This window comes from Agelaius tricolor, unplaced genomic scaffold (assembly GCF_023055355.1).
Source record: "Agelaius tricolor isolate 1412-34295 unplaced genomic scaffold, bAgeTri1.0.p SCAF_8, whole genome shotgun sequence".
Classification (NCBI taxonomy): Eukaryota; Metazoa; Chordata; class Aves; order Passeriformes; family Icteridae; genus Agelaius; species Agelaius tricolor.
This window is the reverse complement of record NW_027269268.1, coordinates 3506801-3534022: the sequence shown is the minus strand read 5'-3', so window position 1 is coordinate 3534022 and position 27222 is coordinate 3506801. Positions and strand designations below refer to the sequence as shown.

The following is a 27222-nucleotide window of genomic DNA, read 5'->3' as shown; positions in this document are numbered from 1 at the left end:
GTCCCCGCTGCCCCTCGGCCCCGGAACTCCCTGCCCGACCCGTGGCAGCTTCTGTCCCCACCGGCCCGGGGAAGCTCGGGCCGTGGAGTGCCTCAGCCCCGGCCCCGGCTGTCAGTCGGGACCCCCGGCCGATACCGACAGGAGCTGAACCAGAACCCCAGTCCCATTCCCGGCCCCCCCTTGGAGCCCCGGGCTCCGCGCCCGGAGCGGCCCCGGTTCGGCCCAAGTGTGAGGGGCGGGGTCGCGAGCGATCCCGGGAAGGGGGGGCGGGTTCGGGGCGGGGCCAGACGGCACAGGGGGCGGTACCAGGGGCGGGGCCAGACGACACAGGGGGCGGTACCGGGGCGGGGCCTGACAGAACAGGGGGTGGTACCAGGGGCGGTGCCTGGCGGCACAAGGGACGGAACCAGGGGCGGGGCGTGGCTCAGGTGTGCAGGCCGGGCGCGGCTCAGGTGCGCGGGGCCCCAGGGCGGCTGCGCGGGGCGGGGCCGAGGTGATTTAGACCCCGGAAATTCCCTCGGCCGCCATTTGCTCACTCAGAGCACGGTGCGGACGGGAGCTCCCTGTGCGGGCTCCGCAGGTAAGGCGCGGAGGCTTCGGCCTCCCCTTCTGTCCCTCTCTCTACCCCCCCTTCCTTCTCCGCGTATTCGCTTTCTTTCTCCCCCTTCCCTCTCCCCCTGAAATGCTCCTTTCCTCTCCTCCCAAACCCGACCTCCCCCACTCCTTCCTGTTCTGTCCCTTCCTCGCTACTCCCTTATATTCCTCCTCTCTCCACCGTCCCTCTTCTCCCCCATCGGCCTTTCCCTTCCTCTCCCGCTTCCCTCCTCACTCCGACCCCTCTCCCTCCCCGTCCTCACCACCCCCATCTCTCCTATCTCCCTATCCTCTCCTCTCCTTCTTTCCTCGCAGCCGCGGGGCTCGGGGTGTCGGGCAATAATAAAGCCGGAGCCCGGCGCCCCCGCCCTCGCTGGGGTCCCCACACGGGGCCGGACCCGCTCTGCAGGTGCCCCCATTGCAGTCCAACACACCGCCCGACACCGCCGGGGTTCCGGCTTTCCCAACATCACACTGGGGGGGATCCTGGGGAGGGGGTTTGGGTAGATTAGGCTGGACCCCCTCCTCCGGAGGGGGTCCGGGCAGGGGTCGGGGCTTGGGGGGTAATTCTCCTTGCAGGCCTCGCCCCCTTCCCCGGACCCCTCCTACGGACGGGGTCCCGCCCCGGCCCCCTCCCGGGGACCCCATCCTCCGAACCGGGGCCCGGGGGAAGGGGGGGGTGGGTGGGTGGGGTTGGGGGGGAAGCCGAGGGGGGCACGTCACTCCGCGGCGTGAACACGCATTAAAAAAAAACTTGCCAGGAACACGATCATCCGCCGTGGTCCTGCTCCCCCCACCCGGGCCCCGGTTCGGAGGATGGGGTCCCCGGGAGGGGGCCGGGGCGGGACCCCGTCCGTAGGAGGGGTCCGGGGAAGGGGGCGAGGCCTGCAAGGAGAATTACCCCCCAAGCCCCGACCCCTGCCCGGACCCCCTCCGGAGGAGGGGGCCCTCCCCGAACCCCACCCCCCCCCCCGGGACCACCTCCGAATGAGGGGGCCCCTGTAACTCGGACCCCCCTCCCCAGGACCCCCCCAGTGTGATGTTGGGAAAGCCGTAACCCCAGCGGTGTGTTGGACTGCAATGGGGCACCCGCAGAGCGGGTCCGGCCCCCTGTGGGGACCCCAGCGAGGGCGGGGGCGCCGGGCTCCGGCCCTCAGGGCTTTATTATTGCCCGGCACCCCGAGCCCCGCGGCTGCGAGGAAAGGAGGAGAGCGGGGAATGGAGAACGAGAATAGGGGACGGGTAGGTGAGGGCAGGTGGGGAGAGGTTGGGGTGTGCAGGGCAGCAGGGTATGGGGCTGGGGGGAAGGCAGGGTGGAGGAAGGAGCAGGATTGAGGACGGGTGGGGAGTGACTGGGCGGGGGGCGGGAAGTGGAGCAGGGAGAGGGGGTAGGGGGGAGCCCGGTTGGGGAGAGAAGGAAGGAGAGGATGGAGGAGTAAGGTAGGGGAATAGAGAGGGGGGGCGGCCGTAGGAGGGGGGGGGGGAGGGGGAAGGAAAGGAGAGGGCTAGGGGGGAGAGGGAGGGTGTAGGGGAGGGATGGAAGGGAGAGTTGAAAGGAGAGATATAGAGAAAAACAAATACAAAGAAAACAAACGCAGAAGAAAAATATACAGGAAATGAGATATAGGGCCCCGGCCGGCAGCAACTTCCCTCACCGAACGCCGAGGAGCACATGGCTCCGCCCGCTCCTCCCGCGCCTTAAATCCCCCAAGGCCCCGCCCCGCGCAGCCGCACTGGGGTCCCTCACACCTGTGCCGGCCCCGCCCCCGGGGCCCCGCCTCCCCCCCGCCCACCCAAAAAACCCGGCGGAGCCACGCCTGTCCCGCTTTCTGCGGGGGATGCTCAGCTCGGCATACGGCGGGAGCGCTGGTCTGAGTGCTGTGCGGGGATCCTGATCGGGGGCTGCTACTGGTGCTGCGCAGGATCCAAGGCGCTCAGGTGGGACCGGGATCTGGGCCCGGGGATTCCGGTCCTGGTCCTGCCGGTATTTCCTGTGGGAGCTGGGCCAAGCCGCTTCTTCCTCGGCAGGTAGGATGCGGGTGCTGGGGCCAGAGGATCGAGAGGGGATTGAGGCTGGGATCAGGACCGGCATCACTGCGGTCGGGAAGAGCCGCGCCGGGACAGGTGCTGCCACTCCGGCTGCGGCGGCAGAGAGCCGCTGCTGTGCCACTGCCATGCCCGCCAGGAGGATGACGCTTCCCGGGAGTAGCCTCTGGATCGCGGCTGGAAGCGGGAAGGACACGGAGACCGCCCGTACTGGCCCCGGGACCCCATCGGCATCGCCGCTCGCTCAGCGCCGCCGCCCGCCCCGCGGGGCGCCCCCTGGCGGACACGGCGCCGCCCCGCAGCCCCCCCGGCCCGGTAACCCCACGAGCACCGCGCTCCCCTACGAGCCCCAGCGCCCGCAGCCCCTGCTCCGTGTCCGCACCCCCGGGGGCTGCAGCGCCCCGGCCGGGAGCAGCCGCTCTGGGACGGCCGCTGGGGCCGAGGTGTTGCTGTTCCCGCTCCCATTGTGCCTGGTGTGGGACTGGAGCCCCGGGGAAACACAAGGGAAAAACCCCCAGTGTTAAAAAAACAGTGGAAACTATTTGCTCTTTATTTCCAGAGCCATGAGGATCATCGAGTCAAATGCTGAGAAGTGACGGCCCAGCTGCACGTTGAACACAGAATTTTGGCCTTCTCAGTACCCTGCTCCAAATACCTGAGCCAATCCCAGGGTTGTTCCAAAGGTCCTGTGAGGGATGGGAATGACTGCTGCCAGTAAGAGAACTCCTCTACAAATGCAGCTCCTTCCCTTCTGGTAATGCTGCTTTACACACCAGCCCCTGCAATGGCTGTAGGGTAGAACTGGCTGGCACTCAACATGTCAGCACCAAACTCTTCCCCATAACCCTGATTTTTCTGCCCTTTCCAGGATTTACCCAGCAGCTGTAAATGTGCTCACACAATGTCCCTTTGTTTCCCCAGGAACAAGACAAGTCCTGAGGGTTACCTTGCTCTGTGGCAGGGGGTGTTTCCTGCAGGTGAGTGTTGCCAGGTCAAAATGATGCTGGCTGCTGAGGCCAGGGTTGTTTTTCTGGCCCAGAGGCCTTGGTGTCTCTCCTGCTTGCTGCCAGCGATGCTCCTTGGTGTTCCCTCAGTGTGTCCCAGCTGGCTGGGAGCGCAGGGCAGGAGGAGGCCAGAAGCTCCTGAAAGGCAAGCAGCACCTCGTGTCTTTGGGATCTGCAGGGGAGGAGCTGTGCCTGCACCGTGGCTCCTCAGCCAGGGGCTGCTCTGACCAGGCACATGGAAATGCTTCAGCCTGGACAGAGACCACCAACAGCCCAGAAGGACCCCAAGGAGCAGCTGGCATTACTGGGAATGGAGGCATGGGCCGTTTGCAGAGGGGCTCACACAGCAATTCCTGGTTCAGAGCTCCCACACAGCTGCCAGCTATGTCCCAGCCACCCCAAATCCCTTCCCTCCTCCCCAGCCTGAGGCCATCATCCATCAGCAGCATTAAAGCCAAGGCAGTCTTCCCCCACAGATATTAAATCCCAGGCAGTAGCCCTCAGAGATACCTGAAAATCAGTGGGATGGAGTTTGGAGTTTTCCAGGGATCCAGCTGGAAGTGCAGATGTCATGGAAAGCTTTCACAGGTAGGTCCCACTGGAGGTGTGCTGAAGACAGAGAGGCACATCCCTTTCCTGAGAGAAAAGAATTTGTAGAGGCCACTGCTGAGGCTCTGAAAGGAGCTGAGCTTCTGCAGGGAGAGATGTCCCCACCTGGGCACAGGGGCTGCCTCAGCACAGGCTGGGAGCACATCTGGCCACTGCCTTCTCCTGCTTTAAAACACCAACTGCATCTTCTCCATCCTGGAGCTCAGGGGGGTGAAATCAGCTCCATTCCAGGCAGCTCTGTCCAGTGAGCCCAGGGACACCATTGGGGTGAGGGTTCTAAATAGCCAGTTCTATGGAATAGAACCCTGGCCTTGTCCCTGTGCTGCTGAGCCTCCTTGGAAGCTCTGCTGGCTCCTGACACAGCTGCTGTCCAAGGCAGCAGCTCTGCATGGGAATACCCACACTCCATGGGGCACTGTGAGGTTACTGCAGTGGGAATGGAGCAGGGAAGTTGGGGCTATGGGTATAATTCATCAGATCTAGCACAGCTGACAGGGAACCCCAGATCTGGGCACCACACAGAGAACGATCTTTGTCCTGCCCTGTCAGCTCAAACCCCTGGGCTGGGAACTTTTGGGAATTAAATGTATGGAATTATACAAACCACAGCAAGTGGCATCACCCAGAGGGACAATCCAGGTCTCAGACAATTCCTCCACAATCCACTATGGGGGAAAGCATCCCTGTGCCTGCCAGGAGCTCTGACTCTGCTTTTCCTACCAGCTCCTGAGCAGTGTCAGGGCCACCATGAGAGCTTTAAAATCCAAATAAACCCCATATCCCACACAGTGAATAATCCAAATAAAGAAATGCATTCTTGTCATCAAAGCTCAAAACTGTGTTAGGAGTTCTGACAACAAGTTAATGGGATTCCCAGGAATCTCATTAATGCTCTTGGTTTCATTTTTATGTATTTTTAATGCCTCAGTGGGCAGCCTGTACAACTTATCCTGGGATTTAGAGGCTGAGCAGGGCTGACTTTGGATTGACCTTCACCTCTGGCCCCAGCCTGTGCAAACACACCTTGTGCCAGGCTGGGTGAACTCATCACCTCAGCTTTTCCCTCCTAAATATCCCCTACTTATTTCCCTGTAGATTAACTCACATTTTACCCCAAACCATCCACTCCTCACCTCCATGGGGCCTCCAAGTGTCCATTCTGTTCCTCACAGGTGCCCTGGTGACACCATGTTGGTCCCTTTGCCTTTCTCCAGCCCGAGGCTGCTCCTCTGCTCGCTCTCTCCAGCCTCATCCCACAGGGATCCTCTTCTCCCTTCCCTGCTGGCTGCTGCCAAGGAAGGAGGACACAGTGAGTCTCCAGTGCTGACCCCTTAGCCCTGGAGAGTCCTGGCTGTGGGCCTGAGGGGCCTTGGATTTCCCAGGGAAATTGTCTGCTGGTCTCCCTTCAATTACCTCAGCAATTCCCTCAAAAATGCCACCTCACTCCCCCTGACATCCCCTCACATTTTCCTACACAAACAGTTCTTGTATCCCCTCTAGATTACACCAGGTTTTCAGCTACATGAATGGCATCATCTATGCCCACTGCTTGTTATTCACCCAACCAAAATCAAGAGCAAATGTTGGTTAGGCTTTAATAACAACTTGAAATAACTTTAGAGCAAAATAAATCACCTTTTTCTTCTGTGGTTTTTTTCTCCTTCAGCTGCTGGACTTACCTCTGAGGATGTGTGCTGAGCTCTGGGTGGAGGGGACTGTCAGGCTGAATGGCTGTGAGTTTGTGTTCTTCTCACTGGGGCATCAGCAATTCCCCCAATCCCTTTTCCAGGCTGTTCCCTGTGGCTGTGGTCAGGCTGTGGCAGCACAGGCAGATGCAGCTCTCAGCACTCCCTGCTCCAAACACAACTCTGGCCTCCACTGCAATCTGTCTTGCTGGGAGGTTTTCTCCTAGAGAAATCCAAGAATTGCTCATGGCAATTTGGAGAATCAATTTCCACAAAGGGAAGTAAGGAGCAAAATCCTGCTCCAGGAGCCCTTGGGATCTGCAGGGCTGGTTAGGGAAGGGGACATTTGCTCCCTGCAGTGCACACCCACCCACCTGCAGCACCCAGCACAGCCTGCCAGCTGGGCTCTGCCAGCCCCTCTCTGAGCACCCTCCCTGTGCTGCTCCCTCTCAGTGCCTTTGACAATCCAACCCTGAGCCTGAGCAGCCCAAAGCTCTGTCTGGCAGCCCAGGGACAAAGGGACACTCCCAGGGATGAGGCGCATTCCCAGCAAATGCTCCCAACAGAGCACAGAGGCACCCCTGGAGCTCCTGTGTGGGGCTGGCAGGAGGGCACAGCCCCCAGCTGGGGTGGCAGTGGCAGTGACAGCAGCAAAGTGCCACGGTCTGATGGCACAACACAGACACCAAGGCCAGCAATGCCCATGGGAGGTGCACAATCTGCTCCCTGTGCTGCCCCATCCCAGCAGGAAAGCTCCAGGGGGGATGGAAACTCCTCCCCCTTCCCCCCAGCCCCAGATAAGCACTCCTCAGTTTCAAACACCCAGTTCTCACCTCCAGCCTGCTCCCGGGGCTGCTGCCACATTCCTGACAAGGTGCCAAAGGCCACTTGGGACAGGGCTCTCTCTGTGTCTCAGGGCTTGGGGATGGCAGGGACCAGGCTGCTCCAGCAAGGACAGCCTGAAACCAGAGCAGATGTCTCAGGGTTAGCAATGGGATGGGGACAGGAGTTCTGAAACCCAGAGTTCTGAAAACAGCCCCCAAGATGTTCTATGATCATACCCTTAAAATGGCTCCAAAGGGCAGCAGCTCCGGTGCCAGACCAGTACCTGCACGATTCCCTGTGCCAGCCCTGGCTCACTAAAAAACAAAACAAATCAACCATCTCCCAGGCCTTGTTTGCAGAATTCCTGACCCAAACCCTCACCTTTCCTGCCCAGCACTGAGGGAAATCTGACACAGCATTAATAAGTGACCTTTGCTGAGAGCAGCCATCATCCCAGTCCTCCAGCCTTGGCAAGATTTTGCAATGAATGGACCTAAGTTCTAATCCTAAACCTAAATTTCTGTCAGTTTTTGTTAGAAAGATACTGGACAGTAAATCATGCAACAGAATTGAAAAATGGCACAAGGAATAACAAGGCCCAGAGCAAACCCAACCACCCCCATCACTGCTCCACCCCAATTTTGGGAGAAATGCTGATATCATTTCTAAATAATCCCCTTCCCTCCCACTCAGTCCTTCACTGCACATCCCTGGAGTGGATTGACTCCATCTTTTGTTGCCAACAGCACCTCTCCAGCCCAAAGCCCACTTCTCACAGACACAAACTAAGCAAGCCTAAGGCATTGTTCCCAGCAGCAGATGCAATTCCTGAACTCCCTTTTCCCTGGATTCTAAGCACTTGCAGGAAACTCACCTCAGCCCAGAGACTGTTCTGCTTTCCCAGAGGGAAATACAGCCTGATGGGCCACAGCTCTGGCACCACATTGCCCTTGTTCCTGCTGACCTGGAAAGCCACAGGTAAACCCAGTCCCTCAGAGCCCATCCCTGGGCACCAGGAGAGCTGGAGCTGTTCCCAGATGCCAGGGCCCTGCAGGGCTGTGCTGACACGAGCACAGGCTGACCACTGTGCCCAGCACCATCCCTCATTCTCCTCCCATTGCTCCCAAATCCTCCCAGCCCTGCCCCTGCATCTGTGCCAGGGCCAGTGCCTGCCCCCAGCCCGAGCAGAGGCTGTCACCCAGCCCTGCACCGGCTGCCAGCCCTGGCAGAGCTGGGAATGGACTGAGAGCTCCCGAACCCCCAGAGCAGTCCTTGGGTGCACAGATAATGCCCAACCTGCCCCTCAGGGCACAGCCAACACCACAACTCCAGCATCCCCAGGGAACTCTGGCATTTGTCTCTTCACCTCTGCCCTTCTCCAGCAGACACAGCTGGGGCTGGGCTGTCAGCAATGGCATTCCCATGGCAGTTAATCCCAGCAGAGAGGAAAAGAGGAGCCCTGTGTCCCTCTGGCTCACCCCACAGCATGGGCAGGACCAGAGCCCTCCAGCGCAGATCCCTGGTGCTGAGGCCTCTTGCCTTTGGCTGCTTAAACACCAAAGCTTTTGGCAAAGATGGGAGGAGTTTGATGATTTTTCCTGCCCTGAAAGAGAGGAGAAAAAGAAAATTAAGTCCACTGTGGAAGTCAAAGGATCCCAGCTCTCATACTTCTGTTCTGATTGCTCACTATGGGGTTTTATCCATGAGAGGTGACACCAATTCAAACATAAACGTGTCCTTTTCCAGCACTTTTATTCCTGACTATTTCAGACATTGAAAGGATGCTCATTTTTCTTATTGCATTCTCTGCCCAATTTTAACAGAACCATTTTTATCCCAGACCCCACGTGTCAGCCATTCCATCCTTTACCATTGGACTTTGCACAAAGGAAGGGACACCCAGGATGCTGCATCACAAGAAATCCCAAAGAGAATCCCCTCCAAAACCTCACAGAGAAAGGGTTTTTGCTTTTGGGACACAAGAAAGGCCTTTGACCATTTGCATCCACATGGAAAGCCCACACTGAGCACTTGGTTTTAAAGATGTTGCACTTGAAGTTACAGACATGGAATTGCTTTGGGATTTGGCATTTCCTGCACCCACACAAACACATTCAAGGAATTAAGTGCAGAGTCCTGAAGTTTGGTTATTCCAATGCTGTTTTGGTAGTGCCACTTGACACACCAAAATCCACAGCAACACTTCAAAAAATGAAAAGCAACTTTCACCCTCACATCCCCCTTCCTTTCGATTTTGCAGTTTTGGGGTCCTCTTAAGAACAGGTTAAAGAGAAGAAGAAGAAAAGCCCAGGACCTACTACCAGCTAGTGCACCAGCCACCTGTTTTCCATAGATTCTCCTTACAGCTGATGGCTTTTCTAAGCTTCAGCTCAACCTTATCACAATCACCTGGCAGCACTCACTATTAGCCCCAAAGGCCAGTGCACATCTGTGTGCTACCTCAGGAAGCTCAGTCGCTCTCTGTGGGACAAAACCTGGTTTGGACCCAAGAGCTGACTCTGCTCCCTGCTAGCTGAACTATCCAGCTGTAGGATGCAGCTGGATGCTGAAGGGCAGAGTGTGTAACCCTCTGTGAAGGCCAGGCTCCAAAGGCAGCCCTTGATGCCCCAGCAGTGCTGCTGGAAGCGCTGGCAGCACTTGGCACAGATGGGATGGAGCCTTCCCACAGCTCTGTCCCCTGGCACCGAGGGTGGCACAGCAGAGAGGCTGATGGAAGTAAAACAAACGCTGGATTTCAATGGAAGCTGATGGGACTGAAAGCCCCAGCCCAGAGCTGCTCCCTGCCCAGCACAGGAGCTCCAAGTGCTGCTGCAGGGCACAGGCTCTGAGGGAACCCTGCAGCTGGGACAGGAACGCAGCAACAACAATTCCCAGGCACAAAGAGATCCCCACCTGCTCCAACAACTGAACCTCTGTGGCTCAACCTCACGGGGTGTCCCTGCTCCAGGCAGGATGAGCCACACAGCCCCCGAGGCTGGGCTCACACCCTGCCCTACCAGCAGAAAACAAGGGGTTAATGAAGCTTTGGGGACACCTTCTGTCCCCAGAGTGCTTTGACAAAACATTCAGCAGTGTGGATCTTTAATAAAGACAGCTTGTACCTATCCTTGCAACAGACTCACCGATGTTATTTCCTCAAAGTCTCTGTTTTAAAATATTTTGCTATTACAAGTGTTTAAACAAGACTGACCATGAGCCCTGCACCCTTGCCATGCTCCAAGCCCTAAGGAAGAGCTGGATATCCTCACACTCATCCAATCTGAGGGAGCTGCTGCAGCATTTAAAACATTTCAAAACCACCCCTGCCCTGAGGGTGTCCAGCCCTGGGAGGTGCCTGGGTGCCAGCCCAGCATCAGAGATGGGACATCAGGAGACCGAGCAGACAACACCCACTGCAGCCTCTGCACTCTCAGCACTCCAGCTGCACCATCCTCATTGCTCAGGGACTCTCAGCTCTGTTTCCAGGGCTCCCATCAGGAAACTGAGGGCCTTTTCCAGATGCAAATCCCCAAAGAGCCACTGCTCTCCTCTCCACCCACCCTTCTGCTCCAACTTTTACCCCTTTGATAGCCACCACCCCACCCAGGACACAGAAGGAGGCTCTCAGGCACCAACTGAGACCCAAATCGTTCCAGGTGCCTCAGGAAATAAACACAAACAAACTCATCCCTTCTAGGGTAACAAAATGTCTTGGTGCCCAGTTCCTGTTTCCTAAGGCAAAACACAGGGATCAGGGGAAAATGGCAAGTCCAAAACCCAACAAAACCTGGTTTTGCATCAGTTTCCATCAGGACTGTTCAGGTTTCCCAGTGCCCCTCAGCTGCAGCCACAGGAGCAGCTTCTCTCTGGGACCCAGGGGGGTGGGCACAGGGACACCCATCCCGCTGCTTCCCGGAAAACAGAGCTCAGCCCAGCCCAGAAATATAAATAACAAATGCAGTTATTGCCTTTGCCATTTATCTATTAGCTCTGGCACGGTATTATTGACCACAAAAATCCTGAGAGAGTACAATCTGTAACTACTGCTCTTGATAAAGTATAATCTGTCAGTTCATGTATGCACTGCATAGCTTTTATAAATAGCAGTGTAATAGATACTATTTTAGACTGTAGCATAATAGAGACTGTAAAATGTTAAAATGCTTTTACATGTAAGTAACTCAGAAAATGGTGTAAGATAATTAGGTGATTTCCCACATTTGGGGACAATCTTATCTGAAACACAAGATAACAGAAACAGAAACCAGAGCACCGAAAAAAAAGGAAAAATTTATTGACACTCGTTATCAAATAACGAGGGAGTGAAAATAAAACAGGATGGCACCACAGGAAGAAATAAAATATATTGGTTTAATCCACAAGATGGCATGAAGGTTAAAACCAAGCAAAAGAACATCTAAACTCAAAGGACTGTTTGAATATGTATAAACTCTAATGAATATGCATACACCACTGCAATGGAACACAATATAGAGAACACGGTTTAAGGTAACCGGGTGCTCCTGGCAAACAGCCAAGCACTCCAGCGCTGCCTTTTATCCCTTAACAAACTTGTAAAAATTCTAAAGAGTGAACTCTGTTTCTCACACAATAAAGCGCTGTCCCCGCAGCTGGGACGAGCCCCAGCTTTACTCCACGGAACACGATCCCAGAGAGCCGCAAGGCCCGGGACAGACCCGTCCCACCCACAGCGGGTCCCACGCAGCATCGCCCAAAGCAGCCCCGGCCCCCTGTGGGTGCCCCGGCCCCGGTGCCCCCGGCCCAGCTCCCTCCCCTCCGGCCGCTCACCTGAGGGCACCGCCCGCTGCCTCCCGGCGCTGCTGCCGAGCCAAGGGCATTGTCCCCGCTCCTGGCCCAAAGGCCGCGTTCTGCGCTGCAGGGCGCGCTCCGGGGGACGCGGGGCCGGGCAGGGACAGGGTGACCCGGGCTGAGGCGGCTGTCCCAGCGCTCTGTCCCCTCACGGGGCTCAGGCTGGGGAGAGGGGCCCCGCCACCGACCGCCATTGCACCGCGGAGCAGAGTCAGGTGCGGCCGAAGAGCCGAGTGTGGCCGAGTGGAGCCGACAACAGCCGAGTGTGGCCGATAACAGCCGAGCGCACCCGAAGGGCCGACTCTGGCCGGGATTTGCCGAATCGATCCGAGTTTAGCTCAGGGGAACTGAACGGAACGGGACGGAACCGCGTTCAGCCGAACCGAACTAGATAAACCCAACTGAACTAGATAAGCCGAACCAATGCGAGATCAGCCGAACCACGGTGAACATTACGGGGTCGGTCGAACCGAACCGAGCTGAGCTCCGAATGCAGCGAGTGGCTCCGAGTTCAGCCCAACCGAGCCGAGATCGGCCGAACCCTGCGAGCGGCTCCGAGTTCAGCCGAACCGAACCGAGCTCGACCGAACCCGGCCTGCTGCTCTCGTGCCCATTAATTAGCGCCAGTGCAGTCACAGCCTAATGAGCACTGAACGTGTCACAGACACACCAGCCACTCTCCTGACACTGACGCTCCCAGGGATTTTCCTTTTTCCAGGGTCCAGAACTCATCCAAAGGAGTGAGAAAATGCTGTCGGCATAAGGAGCTGCACAGTTCATGTGAAGGTCCTCGCTGGACAAATGACACAAAGGGTGCAGGGAGCATTTAAAGCAAACCAAGTGACAAAAAGCCACCTTTAGGTCAGAGAGAGTCTGAATCCTTATAAGGAAATCCACTGAAACAATAAGTTAAGTGATGGAAATTCAGAATTTGGCTGTGGCCACCACCTTCCAGTGTGAAATGTTATCATATTATCCCAAATAGTCACAGAACAAAACAAATAAAGGCATTTTAAATCCTAAGCTTATGAAGTGTAAGTGCAAATGAGATCAAATGCACAAATTCAGGTAAGATATGGACTGTAATCACTGTTTCTGTGGTTAATGGCTTCGTGTTTGAACCTGAGTGACCCCCCCCTCTCCTCTGTCACCTGTGTGTCCTTGCTGTGTTTCCTTGAGTGTCCCAGAATACCTTGGAAGAGATTCTTCCCCTGCTCCTGCCTGTATTTGTCAGAAATGGTTCATTTAGATAGCACAGCACTCACAAAGAACAACCCCGCAGGAGTCACAGCACCATTGCACTCATCCTGAAATCCTGGCCAACAGCATCAGCTCTGTGCCCTATCCCCAAACTTCTGTCTGCCCAAAGTTTTCAGTCCCAATTCAGCAAGACAAGAGAATTGAAAAGGATTCAAGTCTTGAACATCAGATGGTGACAAAAATGGCCTATTTAATTCCTACCTCTTAACCATGAATTATTGTTATTTCTGCCCTCTGTGCTCCCTTGTCCCTACCCATTCTCCTGGGCAGGATTATAAACTGTACTTTGAAATAATACACTTGCTGCAGCCTGAGGAGCTTCAATATCAGCACCTTGACCTTTACTTTCTGAATTCCCATCCCAGTAACAGGATTTCGGGCAGTGTAAAGTTTTACAATTTGATTTACTCCATAAAATTTCTAGGCCACATGTTCTGCACATCCCTTTCCTCCCTCACAAGCATTTGTTACCTGCATGAGACAAAGCAGCTGAGGTAAGGCACAGACACCAGGTGGAAACAACCAGCTAGTGCAGGAGGACAAGGAGCTGTGCACAGATCTATTTTATTTACATCTCTGTAACTGGAGCTCTAAGATGGAACACAGCTCAGCCAGGAAGGACCTGACAGGGGCTGCAGTGCCCTGCGTGGGGCTGGGCTGGAGCCAAACTGCATCCCTGGGGAGGCCGTGGGCCCAGCCCTCCCTGGCTGTGACACGCAGCCTCTCACTGAGCACCTCCATTCCCCATCAAACAGAACACTCAGGAAGGAACACAATCAACAATTCCAACTACAGAAACCACTGAGGTGCCTTTCAGGACCCCACAGTGTTCAGTCAGTTCTTACTTTGCAGTGCATGAGGTATTTCAGCAATAAATTCCCTGTCATTGCTAAGAGCTGAGCAGCTCCTAAGTGGGAGGGTTTCCAGTTATGTTTTTCTAACAGCAGCTCAAAGCTTAAGCAGTTTCAGCATCCACCAGCCTGAAGCCAGTGGATTTCAGGCATCTTGCATGGATGTTTTATAACTTAAATGGAAATCCTACCTGCAGTCTTAAATACATAAATATCTTCTGCCACTTGGCTCTATTGAAAAGCTTTCTGCTAATATAACACAACATTTCCTTAACAGAGGGATAACCATATTCCTAGTTTGCACGTTTTCTATCAGCACATTGGTTATTGCAGCATTTTTCTACGCCAGCCTCTTGGTGCCAGGTGACACATCAGCAGGATTTAAAGCCTTGGGCTTTTCAGGGGAGTTTTTGCCCAAGTTCCAAGTCAGATCCAGCATCTGCAGTTTGGGCAACATGCATCTCTGTGGGCGCTTGCAGCCCACACCCCAGCGCTGCAGGGGTTAATGGTGAGGGGACACTTCTCCCACGGGGCACTCTCACTGCTCAGTTCCACCCCAGAAGGCAGCAGGACTGTCCTTCAGCAGCCCAGGCATTCCCAGGGGCATTCCCAGTGCTCTCCAGGGCCGCACCATCACACCGTGGTCTCTGTTTTCTGAACGCTTCGACTGCGCAGGTGCTGCTGGATCAGCCTCTTCTCTCGTGTGTACCTGAGAGGGAGAAGGCATTGAAATAACCTCTGCAAACCTTCAGCCCAAATTCCAACCAGCTGCTCACATGTGCGTGCATTCCCAACCTTTGTGGCCATGTCCCACTTTCCCAATGCAGGCAAGTCTAGTATTTTCTAAATGTTTCCTGACACTTGGATTCAACGTGATTATCAGCCCATCATGCAGTAACAGATCTGTGGCTGCTGCATCCTTTCAGTGCTCCTGGACTCAGGAGAGGCTCACAAATATGGCAGCTCCTCTGGCTTGTACCTGTGGGACAATCCCCCTTTTTGCCAGGGGGATTTCCATCACTCACCTCAAGTTTTAAGGGGACATCAGGCACTGATGTGGCTGAAATGCTACAGAACCAAAATGGTACCACGTGTGGTACTGCATTTACCCTTTCCAAGGGAACAGTAGCAAGTACCAACCGAGCCAGTCAAAGGCCCAGAAAGCAAACAGCAAACAAAATAACGAGAAGTTACCCTGAGGGTCCAAATTTTCTGAAGACCCCACTCTGTGTGTAGTCAGTATTAATTATGGAATCTTTCAGAGCAGCAGGATAGGGGAAGGATTACAAAACCTCCCAATCCCTCCAGCCTTCCCATTACAGTGTTCCACCTGCACTCTGCTACATCCATATGTTCTCCTCATGAACCAATTGAACAGATTGCCCTGGACTCTGTGACACCTCATTTTGTGTCTGTTTACCTTGCAGTTGTCTGTCGAATCTCCTGCTCCTCCTCTTCATTTATTCTGTGCAGAATGGATTCCAAGAAGGGGAGATGGAATGAAATGTACTGAGCCACCTACCAAGGAGAAGACAAGAAAGGCACTACTGACTGTGGTCACTGAGGAAAACCCCACGAGCTATGAGAAGTGAGGATATACATACATCACTGCTGATCTCTTCCATGTCCCCATCCATGAGAAAGAACTTGGCAACCTTCTCAGAGGGCCCCTGCAGCAGCCTGTGCAATAAGGGAACATCCCTACTCCTCAGCTGCTTCTTTTCTGGAATGTATAAGCAGTGTCACAAAACACAGAACATCCCACAGGGGCTCCATCTACCACTTGCAGTCACGAGCCTTTTTCCCTGACAAGGATCCCATACTGACTCGAATGCAAGGACCAGATACCTAACAGGTCCCTAATGTTGTGCCATTTGAAATACCTTCTTCCCCAGTTCCCTCCTATTCTCTCAGGTGTTCCCTTTAATAAAGATCAAATCTCCCTTTTCCTGGAAAAGTAAAGTAACTATGGAAGTAACCTGTTTCCACTGACCAGTGAGTACTTTGAACTCAGCATATGCAATGCAAAGCTGTCGGCTGAAATACACACAATTATTCAGCTTTTCCTCTCCAGAGGAGACATCTCTGAAGGGTGCCTGAGAAGGCAAAATGCCACAGCACACACACAATGCACAAACAAGGACAGAGGACACAAGTCCTGTTACTCCAAGGGACACATTCCACACACACACAGAATGATCAGAGATGAAGTGCTCAGGCAGCAGTGGCTGGCTTACCTCCAGACGCATGGATAACGTAAAGTGCAAATTCATGGGGGCTGTTTTCTATCTGTGAAAAAAAAAGAAATTCCATTCAGACTCACAGTTATTCCCAGCACTTCCCTCTCAGCACATTTTCCCTGTGTGTCTCAGCTCAGAGATTTGGATCAAAGCCTGAGACAGGGATCCTGTCTGTACAAGAGTTAAAGATAGTGGATCTGGACAAGACAGAAAGCTGTGCTGCCATGTTCACTGTCCCTGTGCCAGGGACAGTGAAAACAGCACAGCTTTTGAACACTTACTTTGTAATGTATTCCCTACAACTCTACTCCCTGCTCTGTAATTCCCTTCCTTGTTACTCCTAGAAGTTGTTTTCCTTTCAAGACACTCACAAGCCTTACTAACCACACAAAGTAATTCTGCAATAGTGAAGTCTCCAGACAAGTTAAATGGGAAGTTTAAGACCATTAAAGTATAAATTAAACACTAAGCAGCCATTTGAGAAATATGCAGCAGTAAGGGCAAAGCTACTTCTGACTATGTACGACATTGTTGGGACATTGTTGGGGGAGATGGTTCCAAGGAAATTAAAAAAAAAAAAAAAAAAGTAGTTTCAGACAGCATGGCACTGGCCTTGAGCAGTACTTGTAGCTGTAACCTTCCCATCTTTCCACACGCCTGGCTCTCAGAGAAAGCCCGTCCCAGACAGGCGCTGGGATAATTGCTGCTGTTTTAGGCCAGCCGCAGTTCCCGGGGCTGTCTGCGGGAGGGCAGCACCGCCAGGGTTAAAATTGTCCATCTGGGTTTTTTTACACTCTGCTCCACGCACTGTCCTCACCCAGCTATTCCACATCTTTCCCGCAGTGCTGGAGGGAGTGCACATGGGAATGAGCGCTTCCAGAACACGGCCACACTTCCTCCTGCCAGCAGACTTACCTTAAACTTCCAAAGCAACTGCTCTATCACTTGTCTGGTCCTCATCTGACTGTTGATTCTTATTTTGGTTTCTGACCCAAAAGCCGGAGTGAAAACTGATGTCTGGGAACAAGACAGCAACACCACGGCCTGAGCCTGAGGCACACCTCACTGGGCAGGGCTCCCTGCCCCTCAGGTGACAAAGCCAAGCCTAAAATTTCCTACCTCGTGGTTGTAGAAGTGGCCATTGATGGAGAACCTGTGAGTTTCTACTTCTGTCCTGGTGATGGTGGGGAGCTTGGTCCTCCTGCGCACGGCTGCGGCATCGCTGCTGCTGCGGGGCAGGGTGGCACAGTCGAGCTCCTGCTCCCTCCTGGACCTGAGAGTGTGACTTTCATAGCATGGATAACCTGGACAGAAGAGAACCACACATCCTGTGCAGCTGCCAGCACCCCCAGAGGAGGGAGGCTCTCAGTGAAGGGCTTCATTTACTGTTAACTATTTATTATTTTTGGGGTGGTGGAGCGGGAAAGGAACAAGGCAGAGGCATACGATGAGGAATAGGCTGCTTGCAGGGCTTGCAGTTTGCTGATTTGCTCCCTTGGGGATGATTTCTTGGATGAAAGCACAGCTCATCGCCACTGGCTGTTCACCAAGTCACCTGCAAAGCCCTAAGCAGCCCTAGGTGGGTGTTTCCCCAGCTTGCAGGGCATGTGACACACAGCAAAGAGATTTCCCTTGGCTGGCAGGGAAGGGCTGATGTGTGAGAGACCTCTTGCACTGTCACAGAACACAGAATTTTTGGTTAACCTGAGAGCACCAACACTAACTTTGCTCGAGGTCTGGCTGCTCCTCAGTAGATTTCAGTGTATCCCCGCTGATGTGATGGAGGTCATCAAACTCTCCCCAGCGAGTCATTCCCCTGAAAGACAAACACGGAGGTACCATTGACTGCTCCTCAGTAACTCCTCAGTGACTGCAGTTTATCCTGTGGCCAGGGGTCATGTCATACATTCCTATCCCTGCTCAACATACAGACTTCAGCATGGTCATTTTAGTTTAAGTCATAACAACTTCATATTAAAATACAGTATGACCAGGGATCCTAAATGTAACACATCCAATGTAAAACCTGTTGAACATCAACCAGGACACAACCTAAACAACTTGCAGTAATTCCTGATCTGTTTTACAGCAACATCCTAGATTAATCACACTCAGACTACCAGGCAGGCACACAAAACACATATATTGTTGTTTAATAGTTACAGAACAGAGTTACACAGGTTACACTTGTGCTGTCCAAACCAGCTGTGTACGAGAGCAGGAAGTTCCATCCAGCCTTTCAGATGTCAATATTTCCATAAATCATACTAACTCAAACTTATGCCCAAACTCTTCAGCATAAGGTCTTCATCCAGTTACTGCTCTGACTGAGAATAAACCAATTTGTAGTGCAATATTAAAAATGAATTTCATATGTATATGTATATATATATATGTATTCCCAACAATATTCAGCTACCCCCAATTTACATGCCAAACAAGATCTTGGTTGTATTGCACACATTTACCAAGTTCCTTTAAGATCAGACAGCCAAGCTGCCCTGCATACCTTAAAGCATGTCAGGGCAGCCCCACGTTTCTGGGATCATGAGTGAATGTTTACTTTAGCATACAGATTTCCACCAGCCAGAAGTTTTTTAAGAAGTGCCCTGCAGGCCACGTGCACTCCACACCAGCAGACCTGGTCAAGGTAAACTGAGAGCCAGATTTGCCTAAAACTCAGGTTCTTTCCTAGTTACTCCTGTCAAAATTCATCCCTGAATTTCAGCAGCCAGAGATGGAGAAGACGACTTTACTGGAACTCCACAGCTGCAAAGGTGGCAGAATTAAATCCCCAGTTCAGTTCCAACATGCCTCACATGCAAGCTAAGACAATAACTCATTAGAAAAATAAACTCTGCAATACTCAATTTATCAGGGAGTCATTCAGGGTGAACATTGGCTCTGCCTCTGTATTACAAGATTCAGAATCAGCTCATCAAATTCACCAACCAAGGCTGGGGAAACAGTGTTCAAAACAAAGGAAAAGTACACTGAGTACCTGTATCAGCTGAGCACAACACACTGGGATATAAAATGTCATTTTATGGAGCAGCTGGTCTGTGAGTATTTTAAGGGGTTTTTAGACCAAATTTTGCACAGACAAAGCCAGTATCCATTGCCTGACTTGAACTTCACCTGAGCAGCAATGGTTGCAGACCTGTAAGCTGGGACAGACAATCCCTCAGCACTTACCCACCAGATTCTGGCTTCATGCTCCAGTGTGTGCACCAACACGAGACCTCTCAGGGGCTACCAGTATCAGGTGCACATGGAAACACAGGGGGATTGTTTAGCTCTTTTCCTATACATTTATGTACATCAATTTCCCAGTCCTTGTATAGGAATTGTCAGTTCCCATGAAAAAGAGCAGCCTCCTTCCAGCTCCTCAGCCTGAGGGCCAAACAAAGGTGCTACAAACACACACCTTCCTGCCCAGCAGAGACTGTTCAAAGGCTCTGCTGTCCAGTGACCACCACGGCCTTTGGGGAATCTGGGATATCCAGGGCAGCCAGCCACAGCCACTCACTGAAGGCACAACACGAGCCATCTTGCAATGCTAGCCTCCCTAGGGAAGTCCATCCATTACCTTTTACTGGGGAAAAAGCCCACATTCTCTGTTGACTTCAGGGTTACAAAAGAGAGTATCTGCTTCTCATCCTGAATCTTTAATCTGATAGGATGCCGCACGCCCCAGAATATCGACAGGATTCCTTCAATGAAGGGGGTGCTTCCTTCTTGCTGGAGAAAAACAGGGAAATAGTCAGTGCTGTATAATAATGGAGTAAAAATAATCAACTAATAATAATCTGTCTTCCCTCAAAGTAACAGGACTACAATGAAATTACTGAGGCTGACACAGCCCTGGAACAGATTACCTGGAGAATGTGTAACCTCAGTTTTGAGCAATTTCCAAAACAGCCAAAGCTGCAGGCTGACCTGATCAGTTCAGGAAACCAGTTCTGGTTTATTACATTAGATGGAACCTGTCGTGCAATAACAACACCACAGCGAGTGGAGCTGGAGTCCAGTGCTGTGAGGAGAAGAGAGCACTAATTTGTGATGTCCAGATTAGTGGAGTTTCTCACCCCTAAATCCTTACCTGATTACATGTCAGTTGCAGATTCTCTTGATCTGAATAGTAAGAGTTATAATTCTTCAGAAGAGAATTGAGCTGCTCTCTAGAATGAAGATCACAATGAAAAAGAAATGTTTTTAACATCTCTGTAAAATGCAGATGGTATGTGGCAGGGTAACACCCTGTAACTGTGCTACCCACTGCACCCTTGTATAGGTTTATTAATGATCCATACATCATTTTCTGAGAGAAAAGTTTTGCCAGGTTACTGGGTTGCTCATAAGTTGCTCCTTTAAAGACCCAGAGGAAATTAATTAGTCAGCCTCACATGATGTTAATAACACTGCCCCAGCATAGCTCGTACTTTGCACCTCTGTAGCAGTCATGAGGGGGAAGCAAACAGAACAACATCCACATGCACCAGTGCTGCAGGTTGCTTTAACTAGGCTGCACTTGGTTTTCCCTGCATGCTGGCTTCCATTTAGTCCTCATATTGCTGCAGATACTTTTCCTATCTCCAAACATCTACAGGATGTCTAACATTTCTATTTCTCTCTGCCTGAAACAAAACAGCTTTGCACCATGTCTTTGCTGAGAGGAGAAAGGAAGGAGATGAGGAGAACCTCTGCCAAGAACGAGGAGCCACGGAGACAAAGCCAGCTGCAGCTCAGGCTATGGAGGGCTGAGCAATGACAGAATTATTGAAATGCATTTAGAGGCCATGAGAATGAAACACTGTTCCCCACACCATTAAAAGACGGCTCAGACTGTAATTCAAGCGAGCAATTCCCAGCAGCAGAGGTGGTTAACCATGGGGAACAACTGCATGGAAGTGTACAAATCCTTCCTTGTGGACTAAGGATTACAATGGTTTCATGTCCTGCCTCACAGTGAGGTGTGAGGACACTGAGTTTGTTTCCAAATACTGCCTGTTATTTCCATGTTTGTGGGAGCTGTTGGAACAGCAGGCCCATAGATGGAACACACAGCACCTGCAAACTCTGCAGCACATGTTCCTCAGAGAGCTGCTGGAGCTGTTCACAACTCATGTACCTTCAGAAATACTACTACAACTCCTCCACCAGTTTTAAATAAAGAAGTGCCTCAGAAACCTGACAGCCCAGCATGGGGACAGGCCCCAGGAATGTGGCTTTCCCCTGGGCCCAGGTGTGCACACACCAGAGAGGAACCAGGGACAGCCAGGGGGGCAGGTACACATCCAGGCTGTGCCTGGGGGAGAGGGCCGTGCAGAGATGAACATGGAGAGCTTTCCCTGGCACACCTATCCCTCTCTCTCCACTTAATAAACAGGACAGTGTCCTGTTGCTTCAGAGAGCCTTTTCCCATGGTGAGAAGGGAAAAGATCAACTGGGCTTTTACCTAGCAGGTAACATGAGGACAGGGGCTGCAGCACTAAACTCAGAGTTCATAGCATTCCCTGCTAATTCTGTGGATGTAAATTATTTATTTTACATTATTGCAATCCCACACACAAAAAATATTTTTAACTAGCTTTATCAACTGGATTCTAAACAAGGATTCTCAACATTAACTTACTTAGTTCTTTAATCCTCAGAATACTAGTGGCAAAAGCCCTTCCTTGCACTGGGTTGAGACAGCTCATTCCAGGTTCTTTGTGTCTCTGTGAGGGACCACATTCAGGCCATCCCACCAAAAGGGAATGCAAGGAGGTTTGGATGTGAATCAGAAGCAAGCCCAGCTCTGATCACAGAACTGGCTACAGACAAGCAAGATGAAGCACGCCTTGGCCTCGTACACAGGCAAGCTCCAGATGCAGCTCAGGATTACCAGGCAAGTAGGAGACAGATCTGCAGTTCTGTCTGACAGATGTTGTGACAGACCTGCTGATCCTGCTCCAGAGGTGCTTCAAACTCAAGTCTCTGCACTTCACAGCATTTGGCAATCACTTTATTGACAGCTGTTATCTCACAGGTTTTTTCCAAGTAGGAAGTTGGGAAGGTGAGCTTCCTGAAGATGGATTAGAAATACTTAAGGACTTGGGGCACACTCTGAGACTCACCTATTACTCTTAGTCCATGTTGACTGCAAAGGCAAATAAAATCATAGACTAACAGCAGTTAGTGGTCTGGTAAGGGTCATCTCTGAAGCAGATTCTGTTTCTCAGAGCAAGCCCTCAAGATTTCCACAGAGTTTCTTGTCTTGTCTAGAAAAACTTGCCATTACCTTCCTCAGAAGTTTGCATAAGTAGATCTTTCAGGTTTCAGCCTTGCATTAGTGCAACCAACAGTGACAAACCATACAAGCAATTAGAAAAGCCCTGAGGGAGAGATTACCAGCAGCTCACTCTGACTTGTTTGTCCTTGTGTAGTAGAAACATAAGAGAAAAAAAATTTTCCTTCTTTTTGCCCCAGAAGGGAATACGTGCACCAGCCTAGTTCCAGGAGTGGCCTTACTGTAACACATCTTCCTCCTGCCCTAAACTAGAGACAGATGCCATCTCTGCTGAGTTTGGTGTCTGGAAAATCAGCAGCTGTTGTGACAACAGCCAAACACAGCCATTAACAGAAACCAAAGCCAAGTAACTGGCAGAACAACTCAGCCCAAAAACATAACATGCTCTGCAGATTCACCACTTTATCCAGTAGCAAAAGCAGGATACAAAGGAGCTGCAAGGTCAGGTGCCCCAGTGGTGAACCACAACAGAGCCCAGGCTGCTCTCTGGAAACACCAATCCAGGACAGCTCACCTGTGCTCTCTCCTGCCCAAGCCCTACACACAGTCCCTGAATATTTATGGCAGTTTTGCTGGAGAGGCAGCAATTCAGCCAGCCAAATCATCCCACAACCTTTGGTCAGCCTTTTGATCCAGCCATTGTGCAATTCTCAAACAGCAAGCTTGCCCCATCAGCAAGATTGCAGGATAGAACTGGAAGAGAAGCAGTGTAACAGCAGATTCAAGGCAGAGATGAGGGATGACAGTCTGGAAATTGCATTGGAAGCAAGCCTGAGTGCATATGGAATGTCAGTGGTTCTTGAAACACTTATTTCCCTTGATGCAAGGTGAAGAAAATTTAAACCATGGCTGTCATGCAGAAAGGTCTCAACTGGGATGCACATTTCACCACAAGAACAGGCAAGTACATAGAGGAATAAAGCCCCAGAGACTCTGGTTCACCTGATACATTTCCAAAGGCTTCTGCATGCCAAGTTCACACACATGAATTACCTCTGACACAAAAGCACTGCATCCCAAATTAACAGCAGCATAAAGAGAACAACTCTTGAAGAGAAAGGGAATGATGCATCTGCTGCCTGTGTGCCCTGGGCAAAGCCCTGACAGCCTTCCTTGGAAAGGGAGAAACCAGCATTGCCCAGGCCACACAGGAAAGCATCAGGAGTCAGGAGTTGTGCTCTCCTGCAGCAAAATAAATTCCATTGCAGACTCATCCCTGGCTGAGTCCACAGGTAGTTTCTTTCCCATGGGAGGACTAAGAGCCATGGAAATGAAGAGAGGAGAGAGAAGAGAGGCTCATTCCAGCTCCTGCGCTCTTGTCACCAGGCAAAAAACAATTCCCTAAGAAAGGGGATGGAGCTAAAGGCCAGGTGGCTCAGAGTTTGGGGCAGCAGTAGGAAAAATTCCTCCCAGGGAGACTGAACTGTGGAAAAGCATCCCACAAATGACAGTTAGACTGCAATTCTGAGCTTTTTCTACAAGTAGGTGAAAGAGACACTTCCTCTGACCACAGCAGAGAGCTAGCAGCCTAAAAGTCTTTCTGCACAGATACCCTGCCATCCAAGGCTGCCAAACCCCAGGCTGCAGACAAGCTGAGCTCAATTCTGGAACTTAGGGTCAATTCCAACAGATCTCCAGGACAAGAACGCCTTCTTCCCTAACTCGTAATTTTATTTCGGAATCCTCTAGAAGGGCTGCTCTCCTTAAGGAACAAATCCCACAGACCCTAAGGCTTAATGCTCTGTTCTTTTGATTCCATGTGAAGGCCAGCTCTGCTCTGTAGACAGCTTAAGCTAAGTGGTAGGGATTGCTGTGGCTACAGACTCAGCTGTCTACAGGATCCCCTGTCAAGGAATACATGTGGAATCACTTGAAAGAAAGCAGCAAACTCATTAAATATTCAGGGATTTAATAATTTACCTGGTTACAAACTTCTCTTCATTGATGAAAACAGAAGGCAGATGCTGTGCCTTCATAGTCACTTTCTTCATTTACTCAGAAGAGATGAATCTAAGCAAAAGGGGAAAAAAAAGTAAATACATCCACTACTGCTACTACAAAAGATGGAATAGTAATCAAGCACAAAGCTTTACTTGGCTAAGTGACACAGGCTGGGACAGTCAAGCTGAGGGCTCACTACCTCATATTTTGACTACTTCATACTTAGCCTTAATACCCAAGTATTTCCCACTCCTAGTAAAAAAAGCCATAAGCCATTCCCATCAAGTGTATAACAGCACCTTAAATCCCAAGCACTACATCTACCAGGACTTTCTCAAGCAGTTTTAGGATTTGTTCAACTCCAGGATTATGCTTGAGTTGTTAGCAGTCTGAGATACTGGCCAGGATCCATGTGTCTGCTATGGACAGAGCATGACCCAGGGACAGCAAAACATACTGTGACTCTGACAACCACCCCATCCAGATTCCTAAAACTAGGCAAGGGAAGGAGTGGTGATGGTTAGCAGTGTCCTGCAGCACACAAAGAAAGCAAAGAGAGAACAAGACAGTAATTTCAGGGAGGTAGCAGTACAATTTACAGGTTTCCACACTGGGATTTAAGTCTGTTATGCAGGCAACGAGCCAGAGCCATGAGACTTCAACAATGCATTCCTCAATAAACTTAATTATGGAGTCTAGGCTCTTTCCTTCACCCTCAGGTACTAGAATAAAAGGAAGACTGAGGAGTTAACTGAACAAGTGGCATCACACATGGCTGGGGAAAAAAACCTCAGAGAATCCCATGAAAAGCAATAACATCTCCAAAGACTGCACTGGAAATTCATCATTCCACTTCCATTTCTCTTATTTGGGTATGATGACAAAGGAATTTGACTCACAGCACTCGATGTCCATTGTCCCTTATGCCAGGGGATTGACTTGAATCTGATTTCAGACTGCAATGGATAGGGCCTGGTCAAAGATGTCAGAAAAGTGGTAGATTGTCTATAGTCCCCATGACAAGCAGCCTTCCAAAAACTGATTTAGGGAACATTCAACCTTGAACAGATCATGACTGGGCGAAGAGTAAACACCTCACCTCTGTGTACTGCACTACTGAGCTGCTTTTTTAGATACCACCTATTTTCCAAAATCATAGATAAATAGTTTCTAAAAAACAACATATGTGGACAAGTGAGAAGTTTTGCATATAAAACACATGACCTTCACCCTACAAAATATAGAGGAAGTAATTTCATAACCCCTAAAACCAGGGTGCACTACCAAAATGAGCTTTACCTGAGCAGCTGGTGTTTCTAGCAGTGCTCTGTCAGGAGCTCACTGAAAGGAGGAGCAGTCCCTTTGTCCTTTGGGTGACATCCATCAAGACAAAAACATACCTGCAAGCCAAACAAGCCCAGGGACTTCTGTACAGACATGAGTTTGTGTGTGAGGAATACACTGCTGTATACCACTGCTTGGGTTTTCCCTCCGAAATTACTTCAGTAACCACTGGCCACACCTTGAAATCTGATTTTATGGGATTTACCTAAGAACTCTAAGTGAAGCAGCTGCCTGTGTCAGTGTAATTTCAAGACCTTTTTACAGGATGCAGAGGAGTTTATGTACTTTGGCACCTGAATAACTGAATGTACACCTCAGCTTCTTGGCACCCGTCAGGAAACAACATGTTAAGAGTAGTGGATGGCCAAGTCACCTCTATTAACTGTAGAGCAGTGACACTGGAGAGCTCCAGCACTGCTTCACTGCTTGTAGCTGCACTCTTTTCTACACTGTTTGGCCTTAAAATGATTCATCTGAAGGAAAAAGCTGATCTCTCACATAGAGAGAAGTGACCTTTACACACATACACAAGAGAGATGAACACTGTGTTTTGCTATGCACTGGATGGCTAGTAAATTATTTGCCTAGTAAATTATTTGCCTTAAGCACCCCAAACAGATTTTAAATCAGCCAGGTGCCATTATAATGCTGAAAATAAAGCTAACTGGAAGAGTGGGTAGTGATGGGGACAATTCTTCACCAAAGCCTTTCTCTCCCTCACAGCTGCAATATCCAGGACAGAGCCTTCTCTGCTGTGGCTGGGGGAGAAGCACAACTCTCACTGTTCTCCTCAGTTATGTGACTTGCTGTGCTTATCAGCCTTGCACCAAACACTTCCACAGCACCAGCTCACTGCAGAGGTGAACCTCCTCTCCCTGGACCCTTCCCATGGGCACATTCTGGCTTATTTTTAGCCAAGACCCAAACCTGTGGGCTGCCATGGCACAGTGCCTTCCCCAGCAGCAGTACCTGACACGACAGATGCCAGGATGTTTGCACTGGCACTCCCTAAACCCACAAAGCTGGGACATTTCCCGTCACTTCCTGCTATCCTGCTGCTTTCCATGCCACTTCCCTGCAGTCCTTTTGAGGAAGCAAACAGAAGTGAAATGCCTTTTCCACAGGTCCCTTTGATTTGAACTAACCAAACCATGCTGATTTTCCAGCCACTCCAGCCATATCTGCCTGTGCCATTTATCCAAAGCCATCACTTGACTTACCTGGTATCACACAGGTGTCTTTACCATTATATTAAACTGGATTAGAAGGGCAGAATTTCCTCAGGTAGGTTAGGAAAGTGGGATCTTGGCTGGACTAAACTGCTGGCCTGAGACTTAGCCAAGTAGAAACCTAATGCTTGGAGGAAGACTGACTGAAGCCTGAAATATGTAGTGAAGGAAAGAAAGGAAAGCAAAGGGAAAGTCAGGAGGACATGAAAACTGGGGGAGCTGCAAACTGAACATCTCTAGAAGAGGACTGCAACTATTGGAGGAGTCTAGGAAAAGCAAAGGGAAAACAGACCAGTGCACATTTCAAAGCTGCAAGAGCATCAGCACATCAGGGCACAAGACAAATCTCACAAAGCTAATGAGCTGTACTTGCCTGTCAGTTTCATATCTTACCTGAAATGTTTTTTTTTCCCCCAAAGAAAAAGTCTGAGTGTCCGTGCAGAGGCAGATAAGAGGACTTACTCCCTTTTAT

The 27222-nt window shown here is 51.1% G+C and overlaps 1 protein-coding gene and 1 long non-coding RNA gene across 14 annotated transcripts; one reads left to right on the top strand and one right to left on the bottom strand.

Annotated features, from left to right (window-relative positions):
• The first annotated feature begins 421 nt into the window (after positions 1-421).
• LOC139592040 (uncharacterized) lies at positions 422-9145 on the top strand. 13 transcript variants are annotated; one of them, XR_011679865.1, is made up of 7 exons: positions 426-580; positions 1619-1836; positions 2517-2955; positions 3200-3354; positions 3562-3617; positions 3735-4232; positions 5426-5900. It is a non-coding gene; the product is annotated as an uncharacterized lncRNA (long non-coding RNA). The 13 variants fall into 13 exon arrangements; XR_011679871.1 differs by lacking the exon at positions 1619-1836 and having other exon boundaries at positions 431-580; positions 2517-2622; positions 2780-2955; XR_011679864.1 differs by lacking the exon at positions 1619-1836 and having other exon boundaries at positions 431-580.
• A 4756-nt stretch (positions 9146-13901) lies between these two features.
• Positions 13902-24227, bottom strand: LOC139592592 (ras association domain-containing protein 6-like). The gene is made up of 10 exons (XM_071432689.1): positions 24157-24227; positions 20047-20125; positions 19534-19685; positions 17669-17760; positions 17064-17248; positions 16860-16961; positions 15942-15993; positions 15309-15427; positions 15125-15222; positions 13902-14413 (listed from the first exon to the last, which is right to left on the bottom strand). The coding sequence occupies exons 1-10, from the start codon at positions 24225-24227 to the stop codon at positions 14338-14340; spliced, it is 1026 nt and encodes a 341-aa protein (XP_071288790.1). The 3' UTR covers positions 13902-14337.
• Positions 24228-27222: the final 2995 nt, after the last annotated feature.

Bases quoted from the DNA above. Each gene is read 5' to 3' on its own strand.
- LOC139592592 (XM_071432689.1), bottom strand. From the start codon at position 24,227: ATGAAGAAAGTGACTATGAAGGCACAGCATCTGCCTTCTGTTTTCATC. The intron at 15,994-16,859 runs GTAAGTCTGCTG...TTTTTTTCACAG, and splicing joins AGTTGCTTTGGAAGTTTAAG to ATAGAAAACAGCCCCCATGA. The intron at 15,428-15,941 runs GTAAGCCAGCCA...TATACATTCCAG, and splicing joins CGTTATCCATGCGTCTGGAG to AAAAGAAGCAGCTGAGGAGT.